This window comes from Xiphophorus hellerii, chromosome 20 (assembly GCF_003331165.1).
Source record: "Xiphophorus hellerii strain 12219 chromosome 20, Xiphophorus_hellerii-4.1, whole genome shotgun sequence".
Taxonomy (NCBI): domain Eukaryota; kingdom Metazoa; phylum Chordata; class Actinopteri; order Cyprinodontiformes; family Poeciliidae; genus Xiphophorus; species Xiphophorus hellerii.
This window is the reverse complement of record NC_045691.1, coordinates 31,004,321-31,017,528: the sequence shown is the minus strand read 5'-3', so window position 1 is coordinate 31,017,528 and position 13,208 is coordinate 31,004,321. Positions and strand designations below refer to the sequence as shown.

The window sequence follows — 13,208 nt, the reverse complement described above, 5'->3', positions numbered from 1 at the left end:
GTGCACCAGTTTGGTCGCTCTTCTTCCTCCTTACAATGCTCCACAGATTCTCTGTGGGGTTCGGGTCAGGACAGTTCGCTGGCCAGTCAATCACAGCGTTGCCACGGTTACTCAAACAGCTATTTTGGGCCGCTACCGAGTCCTGCTGGAAAATGAAATCAGCATCTCCATAATGTCCATAAAACCTGTCAGCAGAAGAAGCTACGACGTGCTCGAAAAACATCCTAGCAAATGGCTGCGTTGACCGACAGCACTCCAAATCTGGGTTCTTTCTTGTGGTGGCGTTGAAAAATGCACAGAATTATGTTAAAAATTATGAGCGTTTACATGTTTAAACTATTCAAAAAACACTCAAAGTGTCACTAAATAATCTTGATGTGGACTGAAGAGAAGATGCTCTCTGGATGCCATCAGGGGCCAAATTCAAGGCTGTCAGTAGAAGAGAATCGTACTTTCATGGTGCTGACAGGAAGTCCCCGAGGCAGATCACAATCAGAGATTCAAACGGAATTCAAAACAATTGTTATCGTAAATATGATATATGGTGAAGGTCCTGGAATTACATATAGCAAGCAGTGTAATGACAAGATCTGGTCAGTTTGAAAAGCACAGGCGTAGTCTACATCGACACTGACGTTGAAAAATAAAACAAACTTTAAATCGTTTAGATGTTGCTTAGATGTATTTTATAGGTTTTTTCAACAAAATGCTCTCTGTAAACACGTACTTAAAACAATAAAAAAAACTTTCTTACTGGAGACGCGGAGCAGTATTTTGTTGGACAGGGCCACACCGAGCTCATTTGTGGCGAAACACTGGTACTCTCCCTCATAGTCCTCTGGTCGTCCTCCGCTACGGAATCCTACCTCCAGGGTTCCTGAGCGTTTTCTCATAGTCACTCTGGGGTCTTTGCCAATGTTGAACAACCTCCCACTCCTCCTCCATGAGAACCTGAGGAACATTCGGGGAATTAAACGTTACATTTCCAACATTTAAACTGCATAAGAAGAAACAACGTATGCCGAGCAAACAACAGACAATGTCTTCTACACAGCAACAGAACGGAGCATCACACAACTTAACCCAAATTCTTAATCTAGGAATGATGAGTTCTAGTTGTACTCCAGTGTCGTAGCTGTTAACTAAAACTGGAAATATTTGTAAAACTTGAAACGCTCTTTGCCTTTCCTCACAGTGTTTGACACAAGAACCGGAACAAGAAGTGATGGGAAGATAAGAGGCTATAAAGGATTCTCCAGTCAGAAGTTAAATTATACTTTTATAAGACGTTAGGCCTGTTAAAATAATCAAAGACTTCTCTAATTTCCAAGGTAAAAAAAACAAACAAACAAAAAAACTGTTAAAGTTATGGTAGTTAATGTAGTTTAGCTGCAGGGAATTACATGATGAGTGGCCATATATTCAAATGCAAAATCCTTCACCTGGATTTTGCATCCAGGTGTTCTGGAAGTTCTGCTTTCGCTGGGAACTTCCAAATTATTTTTATATTTCTAAAGAACAGTGGATTTTTTTTCAGAAATAACTTCAGTAATCAATCATTCAATCAATCAATCAGGTTTATTTGTATAGAATAGTTCAGCAACAAAGCAGTTGAGAAAACCAGTAAATATTACATTTTGCCAAGTCGCTTCCTTTCACATCAAATGTTGGTCAGTGTTTCGTTCATAATGGCTCAAAAGCAACTCTGAACAGGTGGGTTTTCAGTCTTGATTTAAAGGAACTCAGTGTTTCAGCTGTTTTGCAGTTTTCTGGAAGTTTGTTCCAGACTTGTGGTGCATTGAAGCTGAATGCTGCTTCTCCATGTTTGGTTCTGATTCTGCTGGATGCAGAGCAGAACCAGAACCAGAAGACCTGAGAGATCTGGAAGGTTGATACAGCAACAGCAGATCTTTAATGTATTGTGGTGCTGGGTCGTTCAGTGATTTATAAACTAACAACAGTATTTTAGAGTTTATTCTCTGAGCTACAGGGAACCAGTGGAAGGACTGTAGAACTGGTGTGATGTGCTCTAATTTTTGGTTTTAGTCAGAACACCAGCAGCATTCTGGAAATTTGCAGCTGGAGATTGATGTTTTAGGCAGACCTGTGAAGACGCTGTTGCAGTAATCGATGTGACTAAAGATAAACATATGGATGAGTTTCTCTAGATTTGGGATATTAGACCTTTAATCCTGGAAATGTTCTTCAGGTGATAGAAGGTCGACTTTGTAACTGTCCTTATGTGGCTCTGGAGGTTCAGATCAGAGTCCATCACCAGACCCAGATTTCAGGTCTAATAATTGAAGCTGTGTGCTCACTCTAGATCCTTCCTCTTTAGGTCCAAAGAAAATAACTTGAGTTTTGTAAAAACACAGGTTAAGATTAAATGGGCCATGAGAAAAGAGCCAACATCTAGATTAAAGACACCCCTTTAAACCAGTGGAACCAAGCTTTCTGTGCTGTGTGTTTTCAGTGACAGAGTGGTGACAACTGAGTGAGTCAGTCAGGTCTTTTGGTGACAATTTTATAAGCATGAATGGTCAACTGAGTGCATTATGGGAGTACAATGCTCTTCCTGTGAAAAGAAGAGCCAGTTTGTGAACAGAGCAGCGAACAGTGTCTGTGTGCGTGTGGGCATGTGTCAATGGAAAGTCCCCACAAAGACAGCCACGCAAACCATGTGGAATGTGTGTCTTACGTAAAGCTGAACTGTATCCAAACAAACAATGTCCCACTGTCCTGAGTGGTCCTCGCCATGATGATGTAACGGAGTGTGTGTCCAACGCTCTGACAGGCTGGACGTTTCAGTGTGTATGTTGAGTGGCACTAAGACTAGATTTGGAAACTGGACTAACAACAACTAAAACTCTACATTGCTCTAATGGCTCCTCTGGCTCATGTTAATATAATTATTGCTAGATAATTGTCACATCATTTACTCCTGAGGTCCACTGATGGGGATCGCTTCATGAAAATGTATCTCAAAATATTATTTGCAGAAAATATACCTAAACACAACTATGGACTTTCTCAGAATGGACTATAGTTATTAAATTATCTGCATGCAAAAAAATTAAATAATAACAAAACCCGAACTGCAACAACTTCAGTCAGAGATGATTGTGTTGGTTGTGGATGATTTTTCATTTGAACTTTAACCATTTCTGGAAAAATATAAGAAGGAAAGAAGCAAACAAACAAACAAACTGCAGTTTTGCAGTTTGTGCTAGTGTGTGAGAGTTAGGGACCACAACCACGTGTTGCCAGCTAAAATCTGTGAATACCTGAGATCCCCCATAAATACCATTATTACTGTCCGTTTTAATAACTCAAACACTGAATATCCCTGAAGATGGAGCAATAAACACAGTGTAAACTGTCTTAGCGCAACCACAGGAGCTAGCATCCATCATCTCTGCTTTCAGGGCAACAGCCTATCAGTAACAAGAAAAAAGAAAGGTTCTCCTGGATTGGCTGCTTTGCAAATGCCAGCAAATAGAATATCAGGTTGCATTGTGCCCATTTATTTCAGCTTCCAAAGCTGAAATAAAGCTTAAGACAGAAAACTCTTTCAGCAGGTGAAGCCATTTCTATGCAGGCTAGCAAAATAAGCATAAATTATTAACTTCTATACCAACTGAACAAGTACCCTGCTGGACTCCCTGTGTCGTTTGGAAAGGGAAGTTTAATTTCCCTGTTTGATCTCCAATGAGGGAGCCGAATCAGAGTGTGTGTGCGTGTGTGTGTTGCGAGAGCTATGTGAGTGTTCACTGCTTACGTTGGCACTGGGTTGCCCTTGGCTTCACACTCTATGATGATGGTGTTATCTCTGGGGTCGACGATGTAGTCCTTCACTGACTGTTTGATTATGGTGGGGGGCTGCTTCACTGTGGGACGTCCAGACACAAAGCAACAGCTTATACACACACCATACAGGTAGACACACACAGGTACACACACCGCTCTAATATCTACATTAACCCCAAACCACAAACAGCATTAAATCCATTATTATTAAGTATTACAAAGTCACTAAATTAGCTATGCTGGAGAAGGAGGAAGAGATATTTTTCCCCACAATAGAAATAGATTTAGAAAACATAAAGAGGACATCATTTTGGACCAGTTTGTAGGCTTTTATACTCTGAAGCAGCAACCTTTACACCCCAGAGCCCTTTTTTTTACCTTTAATCCATCTGCAAATAATCAGTTTAGAGCCACAAAAGCTACATGACCCAAAGTAGATTATTTTAACTATATCTGCTACAGGAAGTGTGCCTTGATTTTTAAATGAGAAGGGGGAAAAAATATATATTTTTTATTTTAAAGTAAAATAAAATAAAAAAATCATCAACTTTTACATAAAGGTAATGAATTTCTTCAACAAAATGTCAAATTTATCAAAATTACATCAAAGTAGCAACCAAAAGACAAAATAATTACATTATAGAAAATAATATTCCTTAGACCATTATTACCATTCCTTGTAGGAAATGCTATAAATATGCTCCATGAAAAAAATGCTAAAGCTAGCAATGTTTACTAGCGTCGTATTTTAAAACACTAATTCTTCAGCGTTTTTTGACCAAAGTTATTGAGACCAATATGAGGCTCCAGAGCCGCAGGTTGAGAAACCTCAACTTCAGAGCAAAAACAGGAAGAGAGGACAAAATAACTAAAAGGGTAAGAGAATCTCCTGAATCAGGTTACACCAGATGTTAAAGAGAATTTCACATCTGGCCCACCATATTTGCTTCCCAGCTGTACGCCAGTCTTTTTTTTCTTTCTTCTTTCCGCATCTCCATTACATTAGAAGCATTTGAAAGAAAATAGCATGCATGACTTCAGAATTTAAAATGTTTAAGCCTGAAACCCCCACAAAAGCCCTAAAACATTAAAGCTGATGAACATCTATAATTCACTGAAAACCTGCGATCCACTCCAACGGTATAGTCAAAGCCAGGCCTTCAAACATGGCGGTAAACATACTCTGGTCGTGGGGACGAGGAGTCGACTTCAATTGTTTTCCATCTCTTTTAGTCTTCCTTGCCATTTTTGTAATGAAATGTAACGTCCACATGAATCAGTTCATAGTAGGGGTGCACTGAAACATGAGTGGTGTAGTTTTTTATAAAAGGAGCAGCAACTCCTTCAATCCTAAAAAGTCTGCAAACGTCGATAGTTCTGATATGATCCTTTGGATTTTATATTGTCAATTAGACAGGCATTATATGCTTCTTGGTAAAACAGATATTAACTTGTTTCACTGAAGTTAGCATCTGATTCAAAGCTTTCAGTTTTACCAGAAAGTAAGAGAAATAGCTCTTTATTCCACTGGTGAATCTGAACGCCATCTTCAGTGCTCTAAAAACATGGTCTCTTTGTACAATTCAAAGTTAAAGAAAGGGAATAAAAAGTAACAGCAGACATTGGATAATGTCATCAGTGAATGAATGTAACACAGTGATCCGAGCTCTGACTTCAAAGACTAATGGAAACAACCACTGAAGTAAAGGCTGGTTCAGACTAGACCATCATGGAGCAGCTTGGGGGGGAAAAATATAAATTCTGGAACAAGATTCTGCCACACTTAGTCACAACTGATTAAATGTGATTGTATGAATGCCAGAACAATGGAGGATGTAAATAGTTTCCCCCTTTTTCTTTGTGGGGCTCCAACCTTAACTGGGAGAGTTATTCAAAGTGCTTCACATTTACAGACTGCCTGCTGTGGTTCACGCAGGAGCCCTAATCAGCTGAGCAGCAAAAGGTTACAGTTAGACCTCACTGGCTCGACAGTATAAGGTGCTCGGTAGCTATGGCTACATACAGTATGATTGCCATGCAAATTTAGAGCAAACTTTATAAATTTCGCAAAAACAGAAAAAAAGAAAAACGAATTAGGCATGTTTCCATCTACTGGTGTGGAGTGGATCAACCAGGCTACATAAAGCATAATTACGACCGATGTCGATGTTACGCATGGCTGTAATAAAGTTAAGTGCTCGCTACGTCAGAACTTATTCTGAAAATATGGCTCCACCTCCCCTTTAGCGCTTTAACGCATTAATGACTTAGCAGCTGAGTTGATCTGGAAAAATCCACTCAGCCGAGTCTACAACTTTTATTGTCATTTGTTAGTTTTGCAGTTTTCATCAACCTTTCCAGATGTGCCATCATGGCAGATGTGAGCTATGCTAACTGCGGGGGGAAGAGGTGCAGAAGGAACGACATGCTAAGAAACACTTACAGTCTTGCTGGATCTTTGCTGTTAGTCCGGTGTGAAACAGAAGCAGAAAGAGAGAAAGATGTGATGGGGTGGTTAATATTAATAAAGACATTAATTGTGCCATGTTAAAACTGCAGGATACAGGTTTTGGAGAGCTCCCAGCTCATCCATGCTATCTGTTTCTGGCAGGTCGCAAGCTGCTTGTTAAACTGAGTTAATGCTATTCATCAATATGTTCAGTCAGGAGTTAAACTGAAAGTTATTAGTATACTAATAACTAGTAATAACTATACTATTTATATGCTTTAGCATAATGCAGGCAATAATCAATGACAATATCAAGCAATTCAAATATGTACGCTTCATCTCCTTCTGCTCATCTCTTTAAAAGTATCTACGTGAAATATGGCTGATATTCCGACTTAATTGGAGGAAGCGACACAAATCAAGAAAATGTGGCAAGTTGGAGCTGAGAGAGGATTCAACCACCTGAAAGCCACTACTATAACATAGTTAGGTTATATACTGTAGTATATGATCTATGTGACAGAAGAAATGTGACATTTGGACTGCAAAAGAAGCCGAGGACACTCACCTGGAAGAGGATTCCATACCAGTGGAGTTTCAAACCACAAGCAGTTTCAAACAGAGAAAACACACACACACACACACACACACACACGCACCTTGTTAGAGCGTTCAGAAAAAGAAATTTACTAACACAATGTCTCTGTCTGTTGAACTGAAAGAAAAGAATATGAAACTGAGGGAGAGAACAACAGATTTAAAAGATCCACATAAAAAGGCCTTTATGTATGCACAACCATAACTATACAATGTACAGTCTTACCGCACTTTTACCTAAAGTAGGACAAAATGACAGAGCACCAAATAATGATTTAGTGATGTGTGATGATTTAGTGATATTGGTTTGGTGTTAATTCTTTGTTTTAATAACTTCTATTTTCATCAGTGTTTCTGTTTTACTCTGCAATAACGGCTGCTAATGACGACGCGACTGCTTATTGTTAGTCATCAGTGTGAGTAATGTGTCCCTGTTTATAGAGAGGTGTTTATCTCTGCTGTCGCCGCATGCTTGGTTAGATGCGGCTCATTTCGTTATGCGGTGTGGTACAGGTCAGCGCGGTTTGGTCAGATGTTTTATGGTGAGTTCAGGAGAGCGTTTCCTCCGTCAGTTGGAGGAAACCCAACCCTAACGTTCCATCATACGACGAATGTGATGCATTATCATTAGCACATCTCGTGTTTGCTAGCAGTTTTCCTGTCCTTCAATCAATGGACTGTGATGTGTGACTCCAGTATCTCCACCCTTACTGTACCCGTGTCATTGTCCTTCACAGATCAACAACTGAAGGGGTCCAGGAGCGGCGAGGTTCGAGTCTGACACATGGGCCGCTTTTACATTAGAAAGAGACAAAATAGCGCACCAAAACACACCCACCTGGTCCTTACTGCTCTGTGGAAATTAGGTATTACAGGCATTGAGGGAAAGTCAGTGACTGTGCAGTTTGCTGTGTTTCCTTTATTTGATCATTTCTTCTCAGCCGTCTTAATTTAATCAATGGAACTGGACTGGTCCACGTAACAATCTGGATTGAGTTGGACTGTGCTTAACTCGTTTAGAATGCCACTCATCTAGTTTTCCTCTAAGGGGTGGACGTGCCAGTATGTCGACAGAACCTAATAGCCTAGGGTTCAAAGGTCAGGCACAAAAGAATATCAGAGTGAGATGAGAAGAGGGATGGAGCAGTTCACAGCTGACAGAGGTTAGAGGTCAATGCAAGTCTGCCCATGTGTGTCCATGTGTGTAAAGATGCATAAGCCAGGTGTGTTTAAGGCCCTGACAGAACCAGACACAGAAACAAAAGAAGGCAGTCTTGCTTTTCCCCCTTGGCCTTTTTTATTTACTGCTCTGGGTTTCACAGAGGTAGACGGGTGTTGCAGCCAATGTATCTGTAGTTTCAGGCAGTATGTTTAATTATGATAAAATGAATTATGAATGTTGGACTCATATGAAGACTGATAATGTTTTAATTTAAAACAAAGGGTCCTTACACTATTATCCACAGATATGAAGTGATCTGTTCTGATCACAATCTGAATGAATGAGATTCTATCTACAGCAGGGGTCTCAAACTCCAGTCCTCAAGGGCTGCAGTCCTGCAACTTTTAGATGTGCCTCTGCTGCACCACACCTGAATAGAATAATTAGGTCATTAAGGCTCTGGAGAACTGATCTACACAAGGAGGAGGTCATTAAGCCATTTCATTCCAGCGTTTTGTACCTGTGGCACATCTAAAAACTGCAGGACAGCGGCCCTTGAGGACTGGAGTTTGACACTTGTGGTCTACAGCATCACAAGTTTTCTTGTCATATGGTATTTGTAATACCATATGACAGTATGGTTTTACAATATAGTAATACCATACTGTAATACTAATATAATATATTTACTTATTGGGTCATATCATGTATTTTATAATGACATATACTGTACATTATAAAATACTGTATATCATTATTGAAGGGGTTTTGCAGAAACCATGATGGGTTCAGGAACCCACAGTCTGGCTGCGTAAAGAGAAAACATTGCTTTCTGTTCTCTGCCTCTCCGTTCCGGCTCTAGCTGTCTCTTGTGAAATGTGATTCACTTCTAAAAACAAAAAAACATCTGGCTTGTTTTCGTGTCAGAGTTGATAAAAAAAATACGAATCAGTATGTTTTCATGTAAATAATTTTTTTGTAATTGGGCTGTGTTTACACTTTTCTGTCTGTTGAGTGACTTACGATCTAGAGGAACTTCGATGGCTGCCGCTTCTTGCCACAGCAGCAGTAATGACAGCAACGTCAGGGCTGCATGCCCAACCTTTCCCAACATTTCTCTCCCTCCAACTGGCCGCATGCAATCCTGCCTTCTGCTGATTGGTCAGACGGTTCCTCTGACAGCTCTGGAGTGGGGACACAAATGCAAATTTTTAAAGAAAGATTAAGATAGCACAGCAGAGCGAACTATAGTACTATATATAGGTCATGGAGAGGTGAGCGTGCAACTGTCTTTCAGGTCTGGCCTACATTTGCAGCTCAGTTGCTCTGTGGCTCTCCAGAGAAAAGTGCTTAGAAAACAGGAGAGGAGAGGATGAGCTGCTACGAACGGGATCAAGCCGCATTCCCAGGAAGAGACGAGGCAGGATGAACATGTTTATGTATCCAAACATATATCAGCAGGGCTGTGAAAGGTATTGTGGATTCTTAAAAAGTCATATTTGGCAACAATATAATTCCTCATAAGGTTGAGCAAGTATCATGTTTGAGTTTTAGTTTAGTATAACAGTAGTAGTAATTTTTCTCCATTTTTCTTAGATGTTGATTAGCAGTACTCATTCAGTCATGAGAATATTGTAGAAAACTCAGTTCACCAAGTTAAACAAATATAGATTCATTTCACAAGTCTTTATTTCTGTTTTTTAGTGATTGCTATTAATTGTTAATTAAGTATTAATTGCAATATTACATCAGACAAACCACAATTTTACACAGAAATATGAAATGCTAAGTAAACAAATTGTGGTTTAAATCATTTCAGGGCACGCATATTTGTCTATTTATGTTTTATCTTAATTATATTTGGATTTTCAATCAAACAAAAATAAAATAAAACCACATTTTTGACTTGGCGACTCTGGCTACGGTGGTAAAATGTTTGGACTCGGCTGTGTTTTAGTCCCTCCTGTTAAACTGACCATGAGCGACAGACGGATCCAGGAGCGTTCTGGTGTAAAGTGTTTCCTAGACTGCCCCTGTCAAACAAACACATCCTTCAGACAGCAGGTGTGTGTCCCAGGTTAATCATGACGGACTCTTTCTTTCTAAATGCTGTGCGCGCTGCTACACTGACTCACGTTGGCTGCTGTTATATTTCCTTCCACTCTGGCAACTCTCCTCACAGACCTGTAGAGAAATAAAGAAAATACATATGAATTAACAATACATCCATTCTTTTGGTGGGGGGAAAAATCACAACCAGGAAATTGTTAGATTACATTAGATCATCCTTACAGAAGAAATCTGAACACAAATTATATTTAAATCAAGAAGGGCACGGCATGGATTACACTAAATCGGACATTTAGTGACTTAAACAGGCTCAGCAAGAACTGAACTCTGTGGGAGAAACACGCATCAGAAACTGCTTAAAATGGTCAGTATGGAAAGAAGCAGAAAAATACAGTACGGCAAACAATGAAAGCAGCAGACACGCTAAAGCGTTCACGCCTCAGGACTGTCTGCAGTAGAGGGGAAACTTCATCTGAACAGTGAGGCTGCACCATAAAGAGCCGGTCTGTGCAGCAGCAGCTGCTGCTCCCCTCAGGATCAGCCTCGCCTCTTTCTGGGTCCTTATTTACTTACTCCTCCGAAAATACACACAAAACACCCGACGCGAGGACTACCCGCAGGGAGACCCCTCTATGGAAATGTAGGGAAAGAAGAAAAATTAAGGAGTTTCTTTCTCCATAAACTGAAGCAATTGAATGTATTTTTCTGGGAGGTTCCTTCATTGTTCGCTCCACATCTGCAGCAGCGGCAATGAATAGAAGACAAGCTGTGTGTCTGAGCACACGCAACCAACACACTCTACTCCATAAATGCCAAAAAATACTTTTAAAATACCTGTTTTTGTTTTGATTTTTTTCAGTAGAATAGAAAACACTGTATTGATCAACCCCCAAGTGAAAATTGCTTATTAGTTGACAAGCTACTCCAGCTAAGGTAAAAATAATAAAAATACTATTTTATAAGCACTAAAATTTATAATCACTTACAGTATATATATATATATATATATATAAGTAATAAGTGAGTAATAAGTTATATATATATATATATATATATATATATATATATATATATATATATATATATATATATATATATATAAGTGACTCTAATATATTACAAATATATATATATATATTTGTGTGTGTGTGTAGAAAATAACAAGCATACATGTGCAAATATGTTAATCCATAGATAATCTATAAATGAGTACGGAGAAAATTTTGATTTACTTTATGTCATGAAGTGGTGGGGTGTAGGTGATGGTGAGGCAGACGCAGCAGACCCAGGTAAGGTAAATGGTGAATTTAATGACGGAAGCACAGTCCAAACAACGAGCAGCAGGCACATGGACACACTGACGACGAATAGACTAGACATTGACGAGGACCCGACGAGGAACAAGGAACACAGGTGGAGTTAAATACATGGGAGGGTAATGACAGAACGAGACACACCTGGGAACAATCAAGGGGAGGACAGGACAACGAAGAGACTCAAGGACACAAAAAACTCTAAATGAACACAGAAAACACAGATCCTGACACTTTAGGAAGTAAGCTTCCTAATGTAATTAGGCCTTAAATTAGCTGCTCTAGTATATTCTGACTCTAACCTCAGATATGGGTCATTTACGGCAAAGCTAAAAGATGAATCACAACTTATTTGCATTAATTGCAAACAGAGCAGAGAAGAGATAGCGATGCTGCGAGATACTATCAGGTCGTTTGAAGGAAAACAAATTGTGCAGCAGAAAGGAAGAGGTCGTCAGGGGCAACCCGGGACTGGCTTCTGGGGTTTTTATAGGACTGGTGGGACGCAAACTGTACTTTGGCCCAATTCTCATCTTCCAGGCTGCTGGTGCTCTGCCTGTCTGATCTCAAATCAGACATAATGTAAATGTACCTACTGGACTTTTAGAACTTCTTAGTAATGATGACAGCTGACTCATTAATAGGCGTTATTGGGAGATGAAAATGACTTAGCAACATCATCTAAGAGAAGTTCACGAAGGTGAAATGATGTTGCCTTTGACTCCAGGAGGACATGTACGGAACATCTGGGGTAAAAAATGTTAACTGGGTTAAGTGTGTTGCCAGAGGCCACAGCAGCGGTCTGTCCTACTTGAGGAGAGCGGCTGCCATGGTCACAGGCTGCAGGCTGGCAGCTCACCCAGCAGGACTTCCATAGTGTTTGAACAGAACCCAACCTGAACCCAGCAGCGGAGTCACATAAAAAAAAAAATTGAAGATCTGAATAACAATGTTTGGCTTCCTAAAAAAAGCCTGCGACATGGAAACACACATGGATTAACTCTCCATTTTCTGCAAAACCTCCATTTTCCAGTTTTGCAGAAACCTGAAACCTTAAAGCCAACAATTTGTTTCAGATATTTGTCAGTAAAATTCAGAATTTTGTCACATTTTACATTTTAATCTTGTACTTATCATCAGCATAAATAATCAGTTCGGTTCACCAATTTATTCATACAGGCCAAATGACGGCTTCAGTCTGGTCAAATTCACAGCAAAATGAGCATTTCCAAAGCAACATCAATTCAGTTCAATTTCAAAGATATATTAATGATCCATAAGGCAATTAAATGATGTCATAACTCCTGTCTTTCAAGTGTCTACAAAGAGTCACAGGATCACTTCACACTGTAACTCCGACCTTACAAGGCCAGGAGTTCTACTATTGGACCTTGACCAACAGTTGCATCTAGTATTTAGACCTGCTAGATGCAATAAAGGGCACTGACATTTCTTTGTCGTTGTTCAAAAATTAAAAAAATCAAATTCTGGCACACTGTCTCAGGGTGGATCAAAAATCTGCTGTGCAATTCCTCATCCAGAGCAAGCACGCGGCAACCGTCAAAAGAAACAACTCAAGACAAAATCTCATTTAATGAGCCAGCAGAACCAGGCTCATTAAAAGCCAGACTGGGAGGCCGGACCCCGACACAAGAAAGAGTAGAATTCTACTGGCCCAATCAGCAAACAGACGGAGAAGTCGTAAAGGATGACGCCAATTTTCTGTGCTGTTTTAGAATTTTAGTCTCTCTGTAGTTTGAACAATGGCAGTGGAGGAAGTGAATGAAGTCGTCCAGTCCGTGTCGGCCAC

At 39.8% G+C, this 13,208-nt stretch overlaps 1 protein-coding gene across 36 annotated transcripts in view; it reads right to left on the bottom strand.

Moving 5' to 3' along the window:
• Positions 1–13,208, bottom strand: part of nfasca (neurofascin homolog (chicken) a) — a 113,639-nt gene that overhangs the window by 45,145 nt on the left and 55,286 nt on the right. For 32 of the 36 annotated variants that reach the window (XR_004336984.1, XR_004336986.1, XR_004336987.1 and 29 more), the window contains 5 exons: positions 10,151–10,199; positions 9,039–9,199; positions 6,251–6,268; positions 3,779–3,887; positions 755–951 (listed from right to left, as the gene is read on the bottom strand). Coding sequence is in view for 30 of the 36 variants with exons in the window: in XM_032548535.1 (XP_032404426.1) it covers positions 755–951; positions 3,779–3,887; positions 6,251–6,268; positions 9,039–9,153 (439 nt within the window). In the remaining 6 variants the exon portion in view is untranslated. Of the gene's footprint in view, positions 1–754; positions 952–3,778; positions 3,888–6,250; positions 6,269–9,038; positions 9,200–9,991; positions 10,049–10,150; positions 10,200–13,208 lie in introns of all 36 variants that reach the window. The other 4 variants (XM_032548541.1, XM_032548550.1, XM_032548539.1 and 1 more) reach the window with 3 other exon arrangements.